Source organism: Hemitrygon akajei, chromosome 26 (assembly GCF_048418815.1).
Source record: "Hemitrygon akajei chromosome 26, sHemAka1.3, whole genome shotgun sequence".
Classification (NCBI taxonomy): domain Eukaryota; kingdom Metazoa; phylum Chordata; class Chondrichthyes; order Myliobatiformes; family Dasyatidae; genus Hemitrygon; species Hemitrygon akajei.
The window spans coordinates 46,824,562-46,850,867 of NC_133149.1; the positions used below are offsets into that span (position 1 = coordinate 46,824,562).

The 26,306-nt window shown below is 43.0% G+C and overlaps 1 protein-coding gene across 4 annotated transcripts in view; it reads right to left on the minus strand.

The window, feature by feature from the left end:
* The window catches only part of LOC140716952 (E3 ubiquitin-protein ligase DZIP3-like), a 195,102-nt gene extending 173,336 nt beyond the window's left edge, over positions 1–21,766 (minus strand). For 3 of the 4 annotated variants that reach the window (XM_073030129.1, XM_073030130.1, XM_073030126.1), the window contains exons 1-2: positions 21,654–21,766; positions 14,171–14,204 (exon numbers count right to left, since the gene is read on the minus strand). In XM_073030129.1, coding sequence (XP_072886230.1) covers positions 14,171–14,198 — 28 coding nt within the window. In that variant the 5' untranslated portion in view covers positions 14,199–14,204; positions 21,654–21,766. Of the gene's footprint in view, positions 1–14,170; positions 14,205–21,300; positions 21,391–21,653 lie in introns of those variants that run through there. The other variant, XM_073030128.1, reaches the window with a different exon arrangement.
* Positions 21,767–26,306: the final 4,540 nt, after the last annotated feature.

Here is a 26,306-nt window from a genome sequence, read left to right on the forward strand (position 1 = left end):
AGTCAGTTTTTATGTTCCCTGCCAGCTTTCTCTCATAATCTTTTTTCCCTTTCCTAATTAAGCCCTTTGTCCTCCTCTGCTGGTCTCTGAATTTCTCCCAGTCCTCAGGTGTGCCGCTTTTTTTTTGCTAATTTATATGTTTCTTCTTTGGACGATACTATCCCTAATTTCCCTTGTCAGCCACGGGTGCACTACCTTCCCTGGTTTATTCTTTTGCCAAACTGGGATGAACAATTGTTGCAGTTCATCCATGCGACCTTTAAATGCTTGCCATTGCATATCCACCGTCAACCCTTTAAGTATCATTTGCCAGTCTATCTTAGCTAATTCACGTCTCATACCTTCAAAGTTACCCTTAAGTTCAGAACCTTTGTTTCTGAATTAACTATGTCACTCTCCATCTTAATGAAGAATTCCACCATATTATGGTCACTCTTACCCAAGGGGCCTCGCACGACAAGATTGCTAACTAACCCTTCCTCATTGCTCAATACCCAATCTAGAATGGCCTGCTCTCTAGTTGGTTCCTCGACATGTTGGTTCAGAAAACCATCCCGCATACATTCCAAGAAATCCTCTTCCTCAGCACCTTTACCAATTTGGTTCACCCAATCTATATGTAGATTGAAGTCACCCATTATAACTGCTGTTCCTTTTTTGCACGCATTTCTAATTCCCTGTTTAATGCATCCCCAACCTCACTACTACTGTTAGGTGGCCTGTACACAACTCCCACCAGCGTTTTCTGCCCCTTAGTGTTCTGCAGCTCTACCCATATCGATTCCACATCCTCCAGGCTAATGTCCTTCCTTTCTATTGCGTTAATCTCCTCTCTAACCAGCAATGCTACCCCACCTCCTTTTCTTTCCTGTCTACCCTCCTGAATATTGAATATCCCTGGATGTTGAGCTCCCATCCTTGGTCACCCTGGAGCCATGTCTCTGTGATCCCAACTATATCATATTCATTAATAACTATCTGCACATTCAATTCATCCACCTTGTTACGAATGCTCCTCGCATTGACACACAAAGCCTTCAGGCTTGTTTTTACAACATTCTTAGCCCTTATACAATTATGTTGAAAAGTGGCTCTTTTTGCTTTTTGCCCTGGAATTGCCTGCCTGCCACTTTTACTTTTCACCTTACTACTTTTTGCTTCTACCCTCATTTTACACCCCTCTGCCTCTCTGCACTTGTTCCCATCCCCCTGCCACATTAGTTTAAAGCCTCCTGAACAGCAGTAGCAAACGGTCCTCCTAGGACATTGGTTCCAGTCCAGTCCAGGTGCAGACCGTCCTGTTTATAACGGTCCTACCTCCCCCAGAACTGGTTCCAATGCCCCAGAAATTTGAATCCCTCCCCCTTGCACCATTTTTCAAGCCATGTATTCATCTGAAATATCCTCCTATTTCTATTCTGACTAGCACATGGCACTGGTAGTAATCCAGAGATTACCACCTTTGTGGTCCTACTTTTTAGTTTATCTCCTAACTCCCTAAATTCACCTTGTAGGACCTCATCCCATTTTTTACCTATGTCGTTGGTACCTATGTGCACCACGACCACTGGCTGTTCACCCTCCCATTCCAGAATGTCCTGCAGCCGCTCAGAGACATCCTTGACCCTTGCACCAGGGAGGCAACATACCATCCTGGAGTCTTTTTTGCGGCCGCAGAAACGCCTATCTATTCCCCTTACAATCGAATCCCCTATCACTATAGCTCTCCCACTCCTTTTCCTTCCCTCCTGTGCCGCAGAGCCACCCATGGTGCAATGAACTCAGCTGCTGCTGCCTTCCCCTGATGAGACATCTCCCCCAACAGTATCCAAAACAGTGTATCTGTTTAGGAGGAAACTCTTAAATAGGCACATGGATGATAGACAAATGAGAGGGAAGTGTTAAATTGATCTTAAGAGTAAGTTAAAAGGTTGGCAAAACATTGTGGGCCGAAGGGCCTGTACTTGAGCATAATGTTCTATGTTGTAACATCCCAAAAGTTCTTAAAACCCAAGTGTAGTTGCTGTTGTACTGTAGCTAATGCAGCACTTATTTTTTTGCAAAGCAAACTCCCAAAAGCAGCAATTTGACATTCCGACATGCAAGATATTGATTAATAGCAAGAGTAAGCCACATGGCCATTCAAGCCTAGACTTCAATATGATCACAACCAATTGTAATGCAAAATGATGGTAGTGATGGCAATGATTGTAATCTCAATTCCGCATTCCTGCCCACCATCTATCAATCCTGATGCAGGGTCTCAATCTGAAACGTTGACCATCTTCAGAGATGTTGCCTGCCCTGTTGATATCCTTCAGCCGGTTGGATTTGCTCATGAATCTATCTAAGATTGTTTGAACATTATTCAAATACTTCTCTTTTAGTTCCCTCTGAGAGAGGTGCTCTGTTTGGTAGTGTCAACAGAAGGATAAAACTAGGCACTGGGGAAAAAGGGTCGGCACAGTAGCATAGCAGGTAGAGTAACACTTCACATCGCCATTGATCCGGGTTCAATGCCCACAGCTGCCTGAAAGGAGTTTGTATATTCTTCCTGCAACTGTGTGGGATTCCTCCAGGCACTCCAGTTTCCTCCCACATTCCAAAGACATATGGATTAGTGTTAGTGAGTTGTGGGCATGCTGTGTTGGCACTGCAAGCGTGGCAACACTTGTGGGCTGCCCCAGAAAATTCTTGGACTGTGTTGGTTGTTGACACAAGCAACGCATTTAATTTTAAGTTTTGATGTACATGTGACAAATCTTTAAACTCCCTTGCTTACCTTTCAGAGTAAATTTTTATTATCAAAGTACATATACAGTATGCAACCATATACAACCCCAAGGTCCAATTTCTTGTGGGCATACTCAATAAATCTATTGAATAATAACTCTAACAGAATCAATGAAGGACCACCCAACTAGGGTGTTCAACCAGAGTGCAGAAGACAACAAACTGTGCAAGTGCATGAAGAAGAATTAATAATAATAAATAAATAAGCAATAAATACTGAGAAAATTAGATGAAGAGTTCTTGAAAGTGACTCCATTGATTGTGGGAACATTTCAGTGATGGGACATATTGAGCAGTATTGACAGAGTAAATTCCTAATAAGAATTAGATGTAGGTCAAATTTAATTTCCCAAAAATCAATCTAGTTTTGGAGGAAAGAAATCAATTCAGTTTTGGGTAGCAAGGTACTGTGGCAGTTAGCTATTACAGTGCCAGTGGCCCAGATTCAATTCCCGCTGTCGTCTGTAAGGAGTTTGTACATTCTCCCCATGTCCATGTGGGTTTCCTCCAGGTGCTCCTATTTCCTCCCACATTCTAAAGACATATGGGTTAGTAGGTTCATCGTCACATGGGTGTAATTGGGCAACGTGGGCACAATGGGCCAGAAAAAGTCCAATGTTTTATACAAGAGGCACATAAGAAGCTGTTTGATAGTATCAGCATTCAGGGGACTGGAGGCAACACATTAGAGTGAATTGTGGAATAGAAAGGCATGACAAATAAATGCAAAAGAGTCTGCAATCCCATTTTGTCATCCAACAAGATCAGCTCAACACAATGCCTTGATGCCTTTAATATCCAGAAATCCATCAATCTCAGTTTGAAACTAAAACTGCAGATCCTTTCAGGTGCAGAACTGCACGATTCACCAACATTTGAGTGAATAATAACATCACAGAAGCACAGGAAACACAAGAGCTTCTGACTGTAGACTTCAGGAGAGGGAAACCAGAAATCCGTGAGCTAGTAATCATTGGAGGATCAGAGGTGGAGTCAGGAGTCAGAGGTGGAGTGAGAGGCAGCAGAGTGAGATGGCTTTGGCTCCACGGGCTTCGGCGGTAACGGGACGAGGTGAGGCAGTTGTTGATTGCAAAAGGAGGTAGTATGTGTGTGAAGCCAGTTTTCTGTGGTCGGTGTCAGATGTTGGAGGTCCTGCAGTCTCCCAGCCTCCTGGATAGCTACATCTGCACCTGGTGCATCGAGATGCAACTCCTAAGGGACCGAGTTAGGGAACTGGAGCTGCAGCTCGATGACCTTCGTCTGGTCAGGGACAGTGAGGAGGTGATAAGAGAGGATTTACAGGCAGGTGGTCACTCCGGGGCCACAGGGGACAGAGAAATGGGTCACAGTTGGGGGGGGGGGGGGGGGAAGAGTCAGGTATTAGAGAGTACCCCTGTGGCTGTACCCCTTGACAATAAATACTCCTGTTTGAGTACTGTTTGGGGGGGGAGACAGCCTACCTGGGGGAATCGACAGTGACCGTGCCTCTGGCACAGAGTCTGGCCCTGTGACTCAGAAGGATAGGGAAAAGAAGAGAAAGGAAGTAGTGATAGGGGACTCTATAGTCAGGGGTTCAGACAGGCAACTCCGTGGATGCAGGAAAGAAAATCGGATGGCAGTTTGCCTCCCAGGTGCCAGGGTCCGGGATGTTTCTGATCGCGTCCAAGATATCCTGCAGCGGGAGGGAGAACAGCCAGTGGTCGTGGTACATATTGGTACAAATAACATAGGTAGGAAAAGGGAAGAGGTCCTGAAAGAAGACTTCAGGAAGTTAGGAAGGAAGTTGAGAAGCAGGACCTCAAAGGTAGTAATCTCGGGATTACTGCCTGTGCTACGCGACAGTGAGAATAGGAATAGAGTGAGGTGGAGGATAAATGCGTGGCTGAGGGATTGGAGCAGGGGGCAGGGATTCAGATTTCTGGATCTTTGGGACCTCTTTTGGGGCGGGTGTGACCTGTACAAAAAGGATGGGTTGCACTTGAATCCCAGGGGGACCAATATCCTGGCGGGCAGGTTTGATAGAGCTGTTGGGGAGGGTTTAAACTAGTTTGGCAGGGGGGTGGGAATCAGAATGTGAGTGCAGGGATTAAGGTAGAAGGACAAGGGCATGATGCTAAGAGTTCTGAGTTGATGAGGAAGGACAGGCAGGGGACAGAACATTATTGTAGCCCGTTAAAGGGATTGAAATGTGTCTATTTCAATGCTAGGAGTATTAGGAACAAGGAGGATGAACTTAGTGCATGGATTAGTACGTGGAACTACGATGTTGTGGCTGTTACTGAAACGTGGTTGGGGGAAGGACAGGATTGGATGATGCAGGTACTGGGGTTTAGGTGTTTTAAAAGGAATAGGATGGGAGGTAGAAAAGGGGGGAGTGGCATTGTTGGTCAGGGATAGTATCACGGCTATAAAAAGGGAGGACTGAGTCGGTGTGGGTGGAAGTCAGAAATAGGAAGGGATCAATCACTGTGCTGGGAGTAGTCTATAGGCCCCCAAATAGCCCTCGGGACACCGAGGAGCAGATAAGCAGGCAGATTTTAGAATGGTGCAGGAAATACAGGGTTGTAGCTATGGGAGATTTCAACTTCCCTCATATTGACTGGCACCTCCTGAGTGCAAGGGGAATAAATGAGGCTGAATTTGTCAGGAGTGTTCAAGAGGGATTCCTGACACAGTATGTGGACCGGCTGATGAGAGGAGAGGCTATACTGGATCTAGTTCTGGGTAATGAACCTGGCCAGGTGACAGTCCTCTTGGTGGGGGAGCATTTTGGTGAGAGTGACCACAACTCCCTTAGCTTCAGCATAGCTATGGAAAGGGATAAAATCAGATGAAATGGTAAAGTGCTTAACTGGGTAAGGGCTAACTTTGAAGGGATGAGGCAGGAACTAGCAAAAGTAAATTGGAAACAGATGTTCAAAGGGGAAAGTACAGAAGTAATGTGGGAGAAGTTTAGGGACCACTTGAGCTGGGTTCAGAATAGGTTTGTCCCACTGAGGCAAGGAAAAATTGGTAGGAAAAGGGTCCCGTGGCTGACGAAACATGTGAGGCAACTTGTTAAGAGGAAAAAAGCATATGTTAGATATAAGAAGCAGGAGGGGCTCATGAGAAATATAAGGTAGCCAGGAAGGAACATAAGAGAGATCGAAGGGGGCATGAGAAGGCCTTGGCATGTAGGATTAAGGAGAACCCCAAGGCGTTCTATGCATATATGAAGAATAGGAGGATGACAAGAACGAAGGTGGGACCGCTAAAAGATGAAGAAGGCAACATGTGCCTGGAAGCGGAGGAGGTTGGGGAGGTCAGTATTCACAAGTGAAAAGGATCTTGATCAGGATGAGGTCGAAGTAGAGCGGGCCTGTGTGCTGGACAATGTGGAGATTAAGGAAGAAGTAGGGCTGAATCTTCTTAAAAACATTAAGATTGATAAATCCCCAGGGCCGGATATGATACACCCTAGGTTGTTGTGGGAATTGAGAGAAGAGATCACAGGAGCATCAGCTATGATCTTTGAATCCTCTTTGGCTGCAGGGGAAGTGCCGGGGGACTGGAGAATGGCAAATGTAGTTCCCTTGTTTAAAAAAGGTAATAGGAAGAAACCTGGGAACTATAGACTGTTGAGTCTTATGTCGGTGGTCTGCAAATTACTGGAAAGGATTCTTAAGGGTAGGATCTATGAGCATTTGGAGAAGTACAGTCTACTCATGGATAGTCAACATGGCTTTGTGAAGAGAAGATCGTGCCTCACGACCCTGATTGAGTTTTTTGAAGAGGTAACAAAAGAAATTGATGAGGGTAGGGCAGTGGATGTGGTCTACATGGACTTTAGCAAAGCATTTGACAAGGTCCCTCACGAGAGACTCATCCAGAAAGTCATGAGGCATGGGATAAGTGGAACCTTGGCTGTTTGGATAAAAAATTGGCTTAAAGGAAGAAAGCAGAGGGTAGTTGTGGAAGGAAAGTATTCTGCCTGGAGGTTGGTGACTAGTGGAGTGCCGCAGGGATCTGTCCTGGGACCCCTGCTATTTGTGATTTTTATAAATGACCTGGATGAAGAGGCGGAAGGATGGGTAAGTTTGCAGATGACACGAAGATTGGAGGAGTTGTGGATGGAGCTGTAGGTTGTCGAAGGTTACAAGAGGACAGACAGGCTGCAGAGTTGGGCAGAAAAATGGCAGATGGAATTCAATCCGGACAAGTGTGAGGTGATGTATTTTGGAAGGACAAACCAGAAGACCGAGTACAGGATTAATGGTCAGTTACTTAAGAGTGTAGATAAACAAAGGGACCTTGAGGTTCAAATCCATACATCCCTCAAGGTCGCTGCGCAGGTTGATAGGGTAGTTAAGAAGGCCTATGGGATGCTAGGCTTCATAAACAGGGGGATTGAGTTCAAGAGTAGAGAGGTCATGTTGCAACTCTACAAATCTCTGGTGAGACCTCACTTAAAGTATGGTGTTCAAATCTGGTCACTTCATTATAGGAAGGATGTGGAAGCTACGGAGAGGGTGCAGAGGAGATTTACCAGGATGTTGCCTGGTTTGGAGAACAAATCATATGAAGCAAGGTTAGCAGAGCTGGGACTTTTCTCTTTGGAGCATAGAAAAATGAGAGGGGACTTGATAGTGGTCTACAAGATTATGAGAGGCATAGATAGAGTGGATAGTCAGTACCTGTTTCCCAGGGCACCAATAGCAAACACCAGAGGGCATATGTACAAAATTAAGGGAGGGAAGTTTAGGGGAGACATCAGGGGTAAGTTTTTTAAAAACCAAGGGTTGTGAGTGCCTGGAATGACTTGCCAGGGATGGTGGTGGAGGCTAAAACATTAGGGGTATTTAAGAGCCTCTTGGACAGGCACATAGATGAAAGAAAAATGGAGGGTTATGGGGTAGTGTGGGTTTAGTACTTTTTTTTAAGGATTATATGGGTCGGCACAACATGGAGGGCTGAAGGGCCTGTACTGTGCTGTAGTTTTCTATGGTTCTATGGTTCTAACTTTAACTTTAAATTCCTGGGTGTCACAATCTCAGAGGACCTGTCCTGGACCCTTCATATAAATATATTTGCAAAGAAAGCACGACAGCGCCTCTACTTCCTCAGGAGACTGCAGAAGTTCAGCATCTCATCAAAAACCTTGGCAAACTTCTACAGATGTGCAGTGGAAAGTGTGCTGACTGGCTGCACTACAGCCTGGTATGGGAACATTTGAGTAGAAAATCCTACAAAAGGTAGTGGATTTGGCTCAGTACATCACGGGTAAAACCCTCCCAACCACTGAGCACATCTACATGAAACATTGCCATAGAAAAGCAGCTTCCATCATCTGTGGATCTCCCATCCACTGTTACCAACCTCATAGTTCCTGCACCCCGCACCTACCGTTTCTACCTCCTACTCAAGATCCACAGACCTGCTTGCCCAGGAAGACCCATTGTTTCAGCTTGTTCCTGTCCCACTGAACTCATATCTGTAAACCTCGATTCTGTTTTAGTCCCTTCTTACCTACATCCATGACACATCACACACTTTTGATCTTTTCAAGGATTTCAAGTTCCCTGGCCCTGATCATCATATTTTCACTATGAATGTCCAGTCCCTGTACACCTCCATCCCCCACCAGGAAGGCCTCAAAGCTCTCCGCTTTTTTTTTCTGGACACCAGGCCTAACCAATTCCCCTCCTCCAACACTGTCTTCCGCCTAGTGGAACTTGTCCTCACTCTCAATAATTTCTGCTTTGACTCCTCCCACTTCCTTCAAACAATAACGGTAGCCATGGGTCCCAGCTGTGCCTGCCTGTTTGTCGGCTACGTGAACAGTCTGTTCCAAGCCGACAATGGTGACTGTTCCGCACTTTTCCTACGCTACAATGACAACTGCATTGGTGCTGCTTCCTGCACCTGTACTGAACTTATCGACTTCATCCACTTTGCCTCCAACTTCCACCCGGCCCTCAGATTCACCTGGTCCATTTCCAACACCTCCCTCCTCTTTCTTGATCTCACTGTCTCTATCTCCAGAGACAGCTCATCCACCAACAAACCCACGGACTCTCACAGCTACCTGGACCACACCTCATCCCACTCTACTACTTGTAAAAACGCCATCCCCTTTTCTTAATTCCTCCGTTCCACTGCATAGAACCATAGAACATTATAGCACAGAAACAGGCCTTTTGGCCCTACTTGGCTGTGCTGAACCATTTTCCTGCCTAGTCCCACTGACCTGCACCATATCCCTCCAAACCCCTCTCATCCATATACCTGTCCAAGTTTTTCTTAAATGTCAAAACTGAGCCCGTATTCACCACTTCATCTGGCAGCTCATTCCACACTCCCACCACTCTCTGTGCGAAGAAGCCCTCCCTAATGTTCCCTTTAAACTTTGCCCCCTTCACCCTTAACCCATGACCTCTGGTTTTTTTCTCCACGAGCCTCGGTGGAAAAAGCCTGCTTGCATTCACTCTATCTATACCCATCATAATTTTATATACCTCTATCAAATCTCCCCTCATTCTTCTACGCTCCAGGGAATGAAGTCCTAACCTATTCAACCTTTCTCTGTAACTCAGTTTCTCAAGTCCCAGCAACATCCTTGTAAACCTTCTCTGCACTCTTTCAACCTTAATATCCTTCCTGTAATTCAGTGACCAAAACTGCACACAATACTCTAAATTCAGCCTCACCAATGCCTTATACGAGCTCACTATAACATTCCAACTCTTATACTCAATACTTTGATTTATAAAGGCCAATGTATCAAAAACTCTCTTTACGACCCTATCTACCTGTGACGCCACTTTTAGGGAATTTTGTATCTGTATTCCTAAATCCCACTATTCTACTGCACTCCTCAGTTCCCTACCATTTACCTTTAATGTTCTACTTTGGTTTGTCCTTCCAAAGTGCAAAACCTCACACTTGACTCTATTAAACTCCATCTGCCATTTTTCAGCCCATTTTTCCAGCTGGTCCAAATCCCTCTGCAAGTTTTGAAAACCTTCCTCATTGTCTGGTACACCTCCATTCTTTGTATCATCAACAAATTTGCATCTGCTCTCAGGATGAGGCTTTTCATTCTGGAATGATGAAGATGTCATCCTTTTTCAAAGAAAGGGGCTTCCCTTCTTCCACCATCAATGTTGCCCTCGACCGTATCTCTTCCATTTCACGTATGTTACCCAAGGATAGGGTTCCTCTTGTCCTCACCAACCACCCCATCAGCCTCCGTGTCCAGCACATAACTCTCCGAAACCTCTGCCACGTCCAATGGGATCCCACCACCAAGCACCCACCGGCCCACTTTATGCTTTCCACAGGGATTATTCCCTACGTGACTCCCTCATCCATTCATCCCTCCCCACTGATTTTCCTCTTGGTACTTATCCTTGCAAGCAGAACAAGTGCTTCACCTGCCCCTACACCTCCTCCCTCACAACCATCCAGGGACTTAAACAGTCCTTCTAGGTGAGGTGACACTTCATTTGTGAGACTTTTGGACTCATTTACTGTGTTCGGTGCTTCTGGTGTGGCCTCCTGTACATTGATGAGACCTGATGTAGATTGGGACACCGCTTCGCCAAGCATCTCCACTCCGTCCGCCAGAACAAATGAGATCCCCCAGTGGCCACCCATTTTAACTCCACTTCCCGTTCCCATTCCAATATGTCCATCCGTAGCCTCCTCCACTATTGTGATACGGCCACACTTAGGTTGGAGGAACAACACCTTATTTTCTGTTTGGGTAGCCTCCACCTGATGGCATGAACATCGATTTCTTGAACTTCTGGTAATGAACCTCCTGCCACCTTTTAAATCTACCCCCCAGCTTTTTTATCTCCAGTCCTGCCGAAGGGTTTCCACAGATGCTGCCAGGCCAGTTAAGTTCCTCAACACTTTGTGTGTGTTGATCCATCATCAAAGATTCTCACCACCCAGGCCATACACTTTTCTCACTGCTGCCATCAGGTAGAAGTGCCTCAGGACTCACACCACCAGGTTTAAGAACTACCCCTCAACCATCAGGCTCTGATGGTTGAAAAAGGGGATAACTACACTCATTTAAGGACTCTTATCTTGTTATTTCATGCTCGTTATTTATTGCTATTTATTATCTGCATTTGCACAGTTTGTTTACAGTTCACAGTTCCTGATGTTTATAGTGTACAGACCCTATTTACAGTTACTGCTCAATAGATTTGCTAAGTGTGCCCACAGAAAAAGAATCTCAAATTGTATGTGGTGACATGTATCTACTCTGATAATAAATTTTGCTTTGAAATTTGATCTTTCTGTAGATGCTGGAAATTCAGAGCAACCCACACAAAATGGTGGAGGAACTCAACAGGTCAGGCAGTATCCATGGAGGTGAATAAACAGTTGATGTTTTGGGCCAAGACCCTTCATCAGGACTGGAAAGGAAGGGGGGAAAAGCCAGAATAAAAAGGTGGGGGAAGGGAAGAAGTACACGCTGGCAGGTGATAGCAGAGACCAGGTGAGAGGGGAAGGTGGGAAGATGGGGGAGGGGGGATAATGTAAGAAGCTGAGAGGGGACAGATGGAAGAGGAAAAGGGCTGAAGAAGAAAGAATCTGATAGGAGAGTGAGTCATAGGAGAAAGGAGAGGAGGGGATCCACAGGCAGGTTGGTGATGGGCAGATGAGGAGAAGAGTGTTCAGTGCTCAGGCAGGACATATTAGAGGGCTTGTCTACCAAGGCCAGATGGGTGGAGCTGAGAAACAGGAAAGGTATGACCACATCAGTGGGGTTGTATTATAGACCACCCAATAGTCAGCGAGAATTGGAGGAGCAAATCTGCAGAGAGATAGTAGACAACTGCAGGAAACATAAAGTTGTGATAGTAGGGGATTTTAATTTTCCACATATTGATTGGAACTCCAATACTGTTAAAGGTCTAGACAGGTTAGAGTTTGTAAAATATGTTCAGGAAAGTTTTCTAAATCAATATATAGAGGTACCAACTAGAGAGGATGCAATATTAGATCTCCTATTAGGAAATGAGTTGGGACAGGTGACGGAAGTGTGTGTAGGGGAACACTTTGGGTCTAGTGATAATAACACCATTAGTTTCAACTTGGTCATGGATAAAGGTAGATCTGGTCCTCGGGTTGAGGTTCTGAACTGGAAAAAGGCCAAATTTGAAGAAATGAGAAAGGATCCAAAAAACGTGGATTGGGACAGGTTGTTCTCTGGCAAGGATGTCGTTGGTAAGTGGGAGGCCTTCAAAGGAGAAATTTTGAGAGTGCAGAGTTTGCATGTTCCTGTCAGGATTAAAGGCAAAGTGAATAAGAATAAGGAACCTTGGTTCTCTAGGGATATTGGAACTCTGATAAAAAAGAGGAGAGAGATGTATGACATGTATAGGAAACAGGGAGCAAATAAGGTACTTGAGGAGTATAAAAAATGCAAAAAAATACTTAAGAAAGACATCAGGAGGGCTAAAAGAAGACATGAGATAGCTTTGGCAGTCAAGGTGAAGGATAATCCAAAGAGCTTCTATGGGTATATCAAGAGCAAAATAATAGTAAGGGATAAAATTGGTCCTCTTGAAGATCAGAGTGGTCGGCTATGTATGGAACCAAAATAAATGGGGGAGATCTTAAATGGGTTTTTTGCATCTGTATTTACTGAGGAAACTAGTATGGAGTCAATGGAAATAAGGCAAACAGGTAGTGAGGTCATGGAACCTATATATTTGAGGCAAATCAGAGTAGATAAATCCCCAGGACCTGACAGGGTATTCCCTTGGACCTTGAAGGAGACAAGTGTTGAAATTGCAGGGGCCCTGGCTGATATATTTAAAATGTCAGTATCTACCGGTGAGATGCCAGAGGATTGGAGGATAGCTCATGTTGTTCCGTTGTTTAAAATAGGCTCTAAAAGTAATCTGGGAAATTAGACGTTGGTAGTAGGTAAATTATTGTAAGTAGTACTAAGAGATAGGATCTACAAGTATTTGGATAGACAGGGACTTATTAGGGAGAGTCAACATGGCTTTGTGCGTGGTAGGTCATGTTTAACAAATCTATTAGAGTTTTTCGAGGTGGTTACCAGGAAAGTGGATAAAGGGAAGGCAGTGGATGTTGTCTACATGGACTTCAGTAAGGCCTTTGACAAGGTCCCGCATGGGAGGTTAGTTAGGAAGATCAGTCGCTAGGTATACATGGTGAGGTAGTAAATTGGATTAGACATTGGCTCAATGGGAGAAGCCAGAGAGTGGTAGTGGAGGATTGCTACTCTGAGTGGAGGCCTGTGACTAGTGGCGTGCCACAGGGATCAGTGCTGGGTCCATTGTTATTTGTCATCTATATCAATAATCTGAATGTTAATGTGGTAAATTGGATCAGCAAATTTGCTGATGATACAAAGATTGGAGGTGTAGTGGACAGTGAGGAAGGTTTTCAAAGCTTGTGGAGGGATTTGGACCAACTGGAAAAACGGGCTGAAAAATGGCAGATGGAGTTTAATGCAGACAAGTGTGAGGTATTGCACTTTGGAAGGACAAACCAAGGTAGAACATACAAGGTAAATGGTAGAGCACTGAGGAGTGCAGTAGAACACAGGGATCTGGGAAAACAGATACAAAATTCCCTAAAAGTGGCGTCACAGGTAGATAGGTTTGTAAAGAAAGCTTTTGGTACATTGGCCTTTATAAATCAAAGTATTGAGTATAAGAGTTGGAATGTTATGGTAAGGTTGTATAAGGCATTGGTGAGACCGAATTTGGAGTATTGTGTGCAATTTTGGTCACCAAATTACAGTAAGGATATTTATAAGGTCCTGCTCCTGTTTCTTTTGTTCCTATGTACAAATTGCCTGTAATTTTTGCTGGAATTATATCAAATTTGAACCACACAGAGCAGACAAGCCTAGGTCTCATCTCATGCCAACACATTAAGGATCAATATAGATGTTTATGGGAGGGGTTACAGATTAAAATTTAAGAGAATATACTTTATTATTTGGTAATTTACCTGTGGCAATATTACTTTGTGTTGAGTGTGAACAGACTGGGTAACAGCTTCTTCCCCAGGTTGTGAAACTGATGAATACCCTACCACCACTGCGGTCTTACTGGGACACTGAGCTGTTTACCTGTGTTGTGCACTTCACATCCATTTTGAATTGTATTGTATTAACTTAATTGTGGTAATGTTTTGGTTTATTGCTGTGTGTGATACATGTTCTGTGGGTGCACTGTGGTCTGGAGGAACATTGTTTCATTTGGTTACACACACACACACACGCACACAGAGTTGGATGACAATAAACTTGAACTTGAAGTTCTAAAAGCTGCTTCAGCAGAGGAATCAACAAAACTATGTTTGAAGTAAACATTGAATTTAAACTAAGACTTACCAACTGATATTGAAGACTTCATGGCCATTGTTCTCTGCAAGTAAAGTTTTTGAAAAATTAACTCATTGGATTAAAAAATAATTTCATGCTTTATGTCCACTCCCTGTAGCAACCAAGTCTCTACTATAAACACAGGAAAATATTCAAAACGCCCGGCAGCATAAGAATTTGTTATCTATAGCAATACTATAGAAGGATGCTTACATGAGAATGCTGCCCTGGACTACAGTTCAGAATTCAACACCGTAATTCCCTCCAGGCTTTGGCAAGAAGCTCGGAGACCTCCGCCTTGACCCCACCTTGTGTAGCTGGATGCTAGACTTCTTATCTCATCACCAACAGGTGGTAAGAATGGGTTCCCTCACCTTTGCCTTCTGAACCTCAACACAGGTGCCCCCAGGTTTGTGTCCTGAGTCCCCTTCTCTACTCCCTTTACACCCACGACTGTACTGCCACGCACAGCTCCAATATGCTGATCAAATTTGTAGATGACACAACTTTGATCGGCCTTATTCCTAGCAGCAATGAAACAGCCTAAAGAGAAGAGGTTAACACCTTGACACAGTAATGCCAGGAGAACAACCTCTCCCTCAATGTCCAAAAGACAAAAGAGCTGATTGTGGATTACAAGAGGAACAGAGACAGGCTCACCCTGATCAACATCAATGGGTCTGCAGTTGAGAGGGTGAGTAGTTTCAAGTTCCTCAGTATACACATCACTGAAGATCTCACCTGGACTGTACACATCGGCTTTGTGGCAAAAAAAAAAGCACAACAGCATCTCCAGTGAAAGTTGGAATGCCTCAGTCATCCTCAGTGATCATAGTGTGCGCGCAAAAGTGTGTGTGCATGGAAGAGTTTGTGCATACGTGCGTGAAAGTGTGTATGTGCACGTGCACATATATATGTGTGTGCGTGTTTTGATGTGTGTATATATATGTGTGCATGAAATTGTGTGTCTGTGTATTTTTGTGTGTGTACACAAGTGAAATTTTCTATATATGCACATGAAAGTATTGTGTACATGCCTGTGAAAGCATGCATATGCGCACACAATGTGTGTATACATATGTACATGTAAATGCGTGCGAAGGTGAACATGGACACACGTGAAAGTGAGCATGCACGCACATAGGTGCTTGCGTGTGCGCGCGTGTAGGTGTGCATGTGCAGACAAGACCATAAGACATAGGAGCAGAATCAGGCCATTTGACCATTCGAGTCTGCTCCGCTACTTCATCATGGCTGATCCATTTTCCCTCTCAGCCCCAATCTCCTTCCTTCTCCCTGTATCCCTTCATGCCCTGACCAATCAAGAAACTATCAACCTTTGCCTTAAATATACATAATGACTTGGCCTCCACAGCTGCCTGTAGCAAAGTATTCCACAGACTCACCACTCCCTGGTAAAGAAATTCCTCCTCATCTCTGTTCTAAAAGGCCGTCCCCTCTATTCTGAGGCTGTGTCTGGTTTAAACACACCCACCATAGGAAACATCCTCTCTACACCCACGCTATCAAGGCCTTTAACCATTCGATAGGTTTCAATGAGGTCACCCCTCATTCTTCTGAATTCTAGTGAATACAGGCTCAGAGCCATCAAACACCTCTCATATGACAAGCCATTCAATCCTGGAATCACGTTTGTGAACCTCCTTTGAACCCTCCTGTTTGAGAACTCTCTTTCTTATACACGGGGCCTAAAACTGCACACAAGGCCTCTCCAGTGCTTTATAAAGTCTCAACATTACATTCTTGCTTTTATATTCCAGTGCTTCTGAAATTAATGCTAACATCACATTTGCTTTCCTCACCACAGACTCAACCTGCAAATTAACCTTTAGGGAACCCTGCACAAGGACTCCCAAAACCATCAATTCCACATCCAAATTATCGTATACAACGCAAAAAGAATCAGTCCCAAAACAGACCCTTGCGGAACACCACTAGTCACCAGCAACCAACTAGAAAAGGCTCCCTTAACACAGACACACTCTCACACACATTTACAAGCACACACTCTTTCAATCATGCATGCGCACACAAATACACACATACACACTTTCGCGCACCCATGCATATACAGTTTCACTCGCCCATGCATACACACATGCACAAAATTTTGTGCACCAGCATACACACATGCATTTTCATGCACCCGCACACTTGTAAACGCCAGCTCAAAAACTACTTATTTAACCTTGCTTTTAACTAACAACTTTGTCTTTTATTTTCATGTTTATACTTTATTCCATTGTAAAGCACTTTGAACTACACTGTCTATATTAAAAGTTCTCTATAAATGTTGTTATTATTATTATTCATATCCATGTACTCAGTCAAGGAAAGGCAATGGGAGGGTGGCACATTTAAGTCCATGATAAGGAGCCATCCACCAAATTACTGTAGAAATGTCACCATGTTCTGAATTACCAATCCTTCCCAGTACCAAGTCTTCCAGTGACCAAGGTAAATCAGCATCATTCAGATTCAGATCTACATTCAGCCCTCCACATCCACGGGGGATTAGTTCCGGGACCCCCCCGCGGATACCAAATTCCACAGATGCTCAAGTCCCGTATATAAAATGGCGTAGTATTTGCCTATAACCTACTCACATCCTCCCATATACTTTAAATCATCTCTAGATTACTTACAGTATAATACCTAATACAGTGTAAATGCTATGTAAATAGTTGTTATACTGTATTGTTTAGAGAATAATGACAAGAAAAAGTCGTTTGTACATGCTCAAACAATGATTGCTGGAGTGAGTACTTCCGGTTTTTCTTTATTGATCCCAATCTGAGGTTGGTTGAATCCGCGGATACAGAGGACCGACTGTATTTATCAGATGTACATTGAAACATAGAGTGAAAAACATTGTTTGCAAGTGTCACCACACATTAGGGAGCCTACGATGTTCCACAGAACAACATAAGCAGCAACGGCAATAACAACAAAACAAAACACGACAACAACATTTCCCATAAACAGGCCTTGTTCCTTGTTCTGGACTTGCAGACTGTAAATTGTAAAGAAACAAAAATACGAGGAGCAGGGACCCCCGAGCCCGTACTGTCATTCACCAAGACCTTCCACAACACCATTTTCCTGCATTAATCCTATATCCCTTGATTTTTCCAATATCCAAACATCTATCAATCATAATTTGGAATGAAATCACTGACCAAGCCTCCACTACCCTCTAAGACTCCAAAGAATCACCACCTCTGCATGAAGAAATGTAATACAGTAATAGAACATTATAGCACAAAAACAGATCTTTTAGCTCATCTAATACATGCCGACCCATTAATCTGTCTACTCCCATCAACCTGCACCTTGATCATAACCCTCCATACAGCTACCAAATATGTACCTATCCAAATTTCTCTTAAATGTTGAAATTTCCATCACTTGTGCTGGCAGCTTATTCCACAATCTGTCCACCCTCTGAGTGAAGAAGGTCCCCCTCATGTTCCCCTTAAACATTTCACCTTTCACCCTTAACCCATGACCCTTAGTTCTGGTCTCATCTAACCTCAATGAAAATATCCTGCACTTACACCATCTGTACCCCTCAGAATTCTGTATACCTCTATCAAATTTCCCCTCATTCTCCTACACTGCAGGGAATAAAGTCCTAAACTATACAAGCTTTCCTTATGTAATAGAGCCACAGAGTCAGGAACACTACAGCACAGAAACAGGCCCCTAGGTCCATCTAGTCCATTCTAAACTATTACTCTGCCTAGTCCCATCGACCTGCGCCTGGAACATAGCCCTCTATACCATTAATATTTATACCTGTGTTCTCAGATCCCTTAACAGTGAAGACCCTTTGCTTTCCTAGCAGCCTGCTGCTTGCACGTGTTGGCTTTTAGTGGCTTGTGCAGTAGGACACCCAGTTATTCTTGAACATCAACCAAATGGCACCATTTAAGTGAAATCTGGATGGATACCTGGGTAAGAGGGGTATGGCCGGCTGTGAAGTGTGAGTCAATATGTCTTGGCAGAACAACAGGCCTGTCTCTGGTGCCTTAGTGTTCTATGACCCAGTCTCTCACATTTAAAACTGGTCACCATTTGTTTTTTATTCAAGTCAAATGGATAACCTCACATGATCGCCCCTCACTCAGCCTTTCAAAATCTCACTATTCACAATCCCATTTAAGCACACACTTTGTCAGCTCAGACCAGCCTTTGATAGCGATTGCAAATAATTCTGGCCCAACACCGATCTCTGAGGTATCCAATAAGTCAAAGGCCAAAGAATTTTATATATATATATACATACACACACACACACACACATTTTTATTTTTTTATATATATATACACACACACACACACACATACATATACATAATTCACCCCCTTGGAAGTTTTCATGTTTTATTGTTTTATAACATTGAATCATAGTGGATTTAATTTGGCTTTTTTGACACTGATCAACAGAAAAAAAACTCCTGTCAGATCACTACAAAGTGATCTAAATTAATTATATAACCATATAACAATTACAGCATGGAAACAGGCCATCTCAGCCCTTCTAGACCGTGCCGAACGCTTACTCTCACCTAGTCCCACTGACCCGCACTCAGCCCATAACCCTCCATTCCTTTCCTGTCCATATACCTATCCAGCTTTACTTTAAATGACAATTACAAACATAAAACACAAAATAATTGATTGCTTAATTATTCACACACCCCCTTTAATATGACTAACCAAATCATCACTAGTGAAACCATTTGGTTTTAGAAGTCACATAATTAGTTAAACAGAAATCCTTTGTGCAGTCACAGTGCTTCAGTTGATTGTAGCAAAATACAACTTTATCTGGAAGGTCCAACTGCTGGTGAGTCAGTATCCTGGCAAAAAACTACACCACAAAGACAAAAGAACACTAAGCAATTCTGTGAAAAGGTTATTGAAAAGCACAAGTCAGGAGATGGATACAAGAAAATTTCCAAGTCAATAATATCCCTTGGAATACAGTTAAGTCAATAATCAAGAAATGGAAAGAATATGGCACAGCTGTAAATCTGCCTAGAGCAGGCAGTCCTCATAAACTGAGTGACAGTGCAAGAAAGGAGGCCACCAAGAGACCTGTGACAACTCTGGAGGAGTTACAAGCTTCAGTGGCTGAGATGGGAGAGACTTCGCATACAACAACTGTTGCCCGGATGCTTTATGGGAGAGTGGCAAAGAGAAAAACACTTTTGAAAAAAAACTCACATGGAATCTCAGTTAGTTTGCCAGAAGGCATGTGGGAGACTCTGAGGTCAGCTGGAAGAAGGTTCTATGATCTGATGAAACCTAAATTGAGCTTTTTGGCCATCAGGCTAAACACTACGTTTGGCATAACACTGCACATCATCAAAAACACACCATCCCTACTGTGAAGCATGGTGGTCCATGCATCATGCATTGGGGATACTTCACTGCAGCAGGCTCAGGAAGGTTTGTAAAGATGGAGGGTGAAGTGAATCCAGTAAAAAAAACAGGGCAATTCTGGAGGAAAACCTGATGCAGTCTGCAAGAGAACTGCAACTTGGGAGAAGATTTGTTTTCCAGCAAGACAATGACCCCAAGCATACAGCCAAAGCTACATAGGAATGGCTTAAAAACAACGAAGTTAATGTCCTGGAGTGACCAAGTCACAGTTCAGACCTCAATCTAATTAAGAATTTGTGGCTGGACTTAAAAAGGTCTGTTCCCTCATGATCTCCATGTAATCTGACAGAGCTTGAGCAGTTTTGTAAAGAATGGGTAAAAATTACAGAGTCCAGATGTGCAAAACTCATAGAGACCTATTCACACAGACTCAAGGCTGCCAAAGATGCATTTACTAAATACTGACTTGAAGGGGGTGAATATTTATGCAATTACTTTGTGTTTTATATTTGCAATTAATTTAGATCTTTGTAGAGATCTGTTTTCACTTTAACACGAAAGTTTTTTTCTGTTCATCAGTGTCAAAAAAAGCCAAATTAAATTCACTGTGATTCAATGTTGCAAGACAATAAAACATGAAAACTTCTAAGAGGAGTGAAAACTTTTTTATAGCACTGTATATATAAACACACATTATATAAGAGTGAAAAAGAAACAAATGCACACACTAAGTAGCCTAAGACTTTTGCACAGTACTGAATTGTCAATATGGAGCAGAGAGCATGTTTGTAACTCTGGAAGAAACATTCCCAACATCCTTTGGTGAAAATGGAGCACCCCAGGAGGGAAATGGGACTGGTGGCAGAGATGGGTGGCAAACATACCAAGCCCTGAAACACCAGGTCATTTGATTGATCATTACAGAATGTCTCTCTGGTGCTTCCCACTCCCTCCCCTCTCCCCAACCACCATTCCCCTCTCCTTGCCCCCTTCCCATTCTTAGCCCACAGCAGAGACCCATAACAGAACCAGGTTTATCATCACTCAAATGTCATGAAATTTGTTTTTTCCAACAGCAGTCTAGTACAATACATTAAATTACTATAGTACTGTGCAAATATCATAGACACCCTAGCTCTATATACATGCCTAAGACTTTTACACAGCACTGTTTGTTACCACATACTACCTTGAGATTCATTTTCTTGCAAGCATTTACAGAAAAAGAAAAATAGAATTTATCTTTAAAAAAAATTATACATAAACAAAGACTGACAAACAACCTAGGAACCAATTATTCCTCCACTTTGTTTTCTGTGAAACAACCCTCAATGCACAGGAGTAGATCCCCCAGTCTCCAATCCTGTTCACCTTGTTAATGTCATTGAAAACCTTCTGAAAATCCAAATACACATTCACTGGAAACCCCTTATTAACACTGAAAAATAGACCTCAATAACTCCAATACATTAGTTAAACACCGTATCTTTCTCACAAATGCACAATAACTCGGCCCGATTATGTTTTCAAGTGTCTTGTGTTGCGATATAGTCAAAGGAGCAGACCACACACACACGGTGACGATTTAATCATATGATTCAAGTTCCCAAGGAAATCGCAGAATTTTTTTTAAAAACAGATACTCTAAGATTTGGGTTGAAGAGAAAGGGAATCTCCTGCCACACTACAATCAGAAGTCCTCTTATTCCTTAAACTACTGACATTACCTTGAACAGCTGGATGACTCAAAGAAATGACTTTCAGACGGTCGAGGGAGAAAGGATTAGGACAATGTACAAAAACCCCAGTTTACGGCGAGTGAAATCTCCACATTGTAGGTTAGTCTGCAATCATGTAGAATTTGAGACGACAACGGTGCAACGCAGTGGGGGAGGACGGATTGGCGGGCGGAAACAAATCGGGGAGCAGGTATCTTTTACATATGTGACTGAATAGCTTCGGCTTCCTCCCCCGCGCACGCCTTCCACCCTGTTCCCCTCTATACCCTCTCACTACAATGCATCGCCCGAAAAACTTCAGTACAATGTAACTGTAGAAAGCAGCAGGCGTTCTTTGTCACCTTCAGTCGCTGTAATATCTTGACCACCGCTGTGTTTCCCTCTCTGTCGATCCGACTAAACCGACAACAGAAAAAAACAGGAATGCACACCGCGCCGCTCTAAACTGAAACTAAAGCTATCGCGAGCTTTGAGCACTTCCGCAAAAGAAATAAAAGGGGATATTGTACTGTACCATGTTTTGATGCAAAAGCTGGAATATGTTATATTCTCCGGTATTTTGTAATGCGTGTTACTTCCATTATAATTTGCATGCTTGTGCATTAATTTTCGAAAGTGGTTTTGCAGATCTAATTCTAGTTCTCACTGGCTCTCACTCCGCCTCCTTGACAGCGTGTTGCACTGCACGCATTGTATAATAAGAATTGGTTATTGCCTATCTTTAGGAGTTCATCAGAATCAAGTTTATTTTTTGTTGTTGTTTTGTGGCAGCAGTACAGTGGGAGGCATAAAATTACTATAAATGACAAATATATAGTACAAAAAAAGGAATACCGAAGTAGAGGACTCTTAGAAATCTGATGCCGGGGGGGGGGGGGGGGGGGGTACTGTTTTTAAACCCTTGAATGTGGCTTTTCAGGCTCCTGAACTTCCTCCCCAACTGCAGGAGGAATTTATAATTTTAGCGATTAGTTTGGAAAATAATTATAACACAATCCAGTTTTGCTGAGTAAACTGACTTTTATGTTTCCCCTGCTGACTGGACGCCTTCGAAGTAAATTTATCATCAAAGTACATATACTACCATCACAAGAAGATAAGAAATAGGAGCAGGAAAAGGCCATCTGGCCTGTCGAGCCTGATCCACAATTCAATAAGATCAAGAATAATTTGGCCATGGACTCATCTCCACCTACCTGCCTTTTTTTCATACCCCTTAATTCCTCTACTATGCAAAAATCTAAACAACCTTGTTTTAAATATATTTAATGAGGTAGCCTCCACTGCTTCATTGGGCAGAGAATTCCACAGATTCACCACTCTCTGGGAAAAGCAATTCCTCCTCATCTCCATTCTAAATCTACTCCCCTGAATCCCCTAGTTCTAGTCTCACCTACCAGTGAAAACAACTTTCCTGCCTCTATCTTATCTTTCCCTTTCGTAATTTTATATGTTTCTATAAAATCACCTCTCACTCCTCTGAATTCGAACAAGTATAATCCCAGGTGACTCAATCTCTCCTCATAGTCTAACCCCCTCATCTCTGGAATTAACCTAGTGAACCTCCTCTGCACCACCTCCAAAGCAAGTATATCCTTCCTCAAGTAAGGAGACTAGAACTGCATACAGTACTCCAGGTACGGCCCCACCAGTACCCTGTATAGTTGCAGCTTAACCTCCCTGCTTCTCTCTAGCAATGAAGGCCATCATTCCATTTGCCTTCTTGATAGCCTGCTGTACCTCAAGTCAAGTCACTTTTATTGTCATTTCGACCATGACTGCTGGTACAGTACATAGTAAAAATGAGACAACATTTTTCAGGACCATGGTGTTACATGACATAGTACAAAAACTAGACTGAACTACATTTAAAAAAACACAGAGAAAGCTACACTAGACTACAGAGCAAACATGAGGAAATCTGGAAATTCAAACAACACACACAAAATGCTGGTGGAACACAGCAGGCCAGGCAGCATCTATAGGGAGAAGCACTGTTGAAGTTTCAGGCTGAGACTCTTCATCAGGACTAACTGAAAGGAGAGGTACTGAGAGATTTGGAAGTAGTGGGGGGAGGGGGAAATGCAAAATGATAGGAGAAGACCGGAGGGGGTGGGATGAAGCAAAGAGCTGGAAAGGTGATTGGCGAAAGTGATACAGAGCTGAAGAAGGGAAAGGATCATGGGACGGGAGGCCTCGGGAAAAAGAAACGGGGAGGGGAAGCACCAGAGGGAGGTGGAGAACAGGCAGGGTGATGGGCAGAGAGAGAGAGAAAAAACAAACAACTAAATATGTCAGGGATGGGGTAAGAAGGGGAGGAGGGGCATTAACAGAAGTTAGAGAAGTCAATGTTCATGCCATCAGGTTGGAGGCTACCCAGCCAGTATATAAGGTGTTGTTCCTCCAACCTGAGTGTGGCTTCATCTTGACAGTAGAGGAGGCCATGGATAGACATATCAGAATGGGAATGGGACGTGGAATTAAAATGTGTGGCCACTGGAAGATCCTGTTTTCTCTGGCGGTCCGAGCATAGGTGTTCAGCGAAACGGTCTCCCAGTCTGCATCGGGTCTCACCAATATATAAAAGGCCACACCAGGAGCACCGGACACAGTATACCACACCAGCCGACTCACAGGTGAAGTGTCGCCTCACCTGGGGTTAGAGGAACAACACCTTATATACCGGCTGGGTAGCCTCCAACCTGATGGCATGAACATTGACTTCTCTAACCAGCACTCCTGCTGAATCACCAGCACAAAGATACGAAGCACGAATAGGAGATGGAAAGTTATATTATGATAAGTGTCTTATTATATATAATTTATATATATATATATATAATATTATATATAATTATATAATAAGACCCTTATTATCATAAGGGTCAGGCTATCTATTTGGAATCTAAGGAGAATACGAAGATTGGCTGTGTAATTAGCGCAGTTGGATCAAATGAGATATGGGTAAGGAAGACAAGTGATAGCACAAAGATGCGTATATATCTAGGACAGCTGCACAGAGCAGTCTTCATTATATGGAGGCGATCTGCTGCCTAGAACTCTTAGTCAGTTGGAGGCACACATCTTCTTAACTCCCTATGCTCAGAGGTCAACTTTTCATGACTTTTATATGGAAATCTGTATTAAAACAAACAAGTTATTGACAGACATTACCTGGAGAGGCAGAGAAGACCACCCCCAGAGACTTGAGTTATAAATGGGTCTTAGACCAAAAGTAAAGCTTGTTATAATTTGATATTATTAAGTTACTAAGTAAACAAATGGTAGGTGTTTGTATGTTAAGGGTAAAGCTTTTTGTTTAGCATAGTGCCCCAGTAAAAAAAAAGTAGGTACACTATTTAAGAAAAGGGGAGGAGTGTACTATATAGCCTGCAGTATAATAAGGGACTACTTTATGTTTTAGTAACACGTTGTTGAATGCACTATTAGGCACATATTGAGCATGTGCTATTGGGTGCGTATTGATCTGTACGTGTATGCTGAGTTCGATTTCTGCCAGTAAAGAACCGTGAACCTTAGCTCCCATCTCCAGCGTTTTTATTAATAGCATTGTTGTGTAATCAGGCCACATACACAACAGATAGCTTCAAGCATTTTCCCAACTAACTGGCCTATAGTTACCTGCCTTTTTCCTACATCCTTTTTTGAACAGTGGCATGACATTTGCCATTTTCCAATCTTCCGGGACCAACCCAGAGTCCAGAGAATTTTGGTAAATCATCACCAAAGCCTCAACTATAAATTCTGCCATTTCTTTCAGTACCCTGGGATGCATTCCGTCAGGACTGGGGACTTATCTATCTTCATGCCCACAAGTTTGCTCAGCACTACCTCTTCAGTGATAGTTCAGTGATACCTCTTCAGTGGTCCTCACCTCCCATTGCATCCATAACATCTCTTTGGCATGTTAAACGTGACCTGCACCGTGAAGACCAACATTATTAGGGTGACAGAGAGCCTGTGGTATGTCAAATGCCAGGTGAACGAGTAGTCTTCGGGGTACAGCAAGTCTGTGTCTTTGCTGCACACTTGAGTGCTCGGTGATGGGTGCCGATGCTTTTTTTTGCCGGTGGGGGGAGGGGGGATCATTTTTTTGTTGCCACTTACGCGCAAGAGGGAGAGGAGCTAGGGGTACTTTGGAGTTTTAACATTTAACTGTCGTTCATTCTTTGATGCACTCCTCTGTTTTTGTGGATGGTTATGAAGATGAAGCATTTAAGGGTGTATATTGTATACATTTCTTTGACATTAAATGTAGCTTTGAAACCTTTGGAAATATTCATTCAATGCCTCTGTCATTTCCTTGTTACCCAAAATCAATACCACCCTGAGACTCATTTTCTTGCAGGTATTCATAGTAGAACACAAAATAAGATAAACTCTGCAAAAGTCCTAGGCACCCTAGATTTTTTAGATAAATGTTGTTTTAGATATTTTTCGTGTCTTCCGCATTAGTGTGTCAGTAGAAAAGAACAAATTTTAGATTTACAAATATTAACTTTCCAAAAAATTAAATGTTAGAGAAATGTTTATATTTTGTCAAAGAAAATAATATATTAAGTAATACACTACTTGTCAGATAAAAACTTGACGGCCTTGTAGGTATATAACCCAGTTCGTGATTAAACAGAGATAACAAGCAGGAGGTTAATGGTCAATAATATAATGAGTTGAATGAACTAAACAGAAATGGGTGGAGAAGGAATCAAACTGTGAAAAGGACAACCAAATGAAAAAGGTGAGGGTGTGACTGTTTAACCTTCAAATCATCAACTCTTTCACCATGGCAAAAGTGAGCATAGCAACAAGACACAAGATGGTCACAGTGGATTAGCAAGGTATCTCCTAAGCAGAAATTTCATGGCATATAGGAGTTTCAGGACCTGCTCTCCAAGCTCTCCTGAAGAAGCACTAAGAAACTGGCAAGGTTGAGGACCAGAAAGGCAGTGGTCAGCCACGGAAACGTAGTGCAG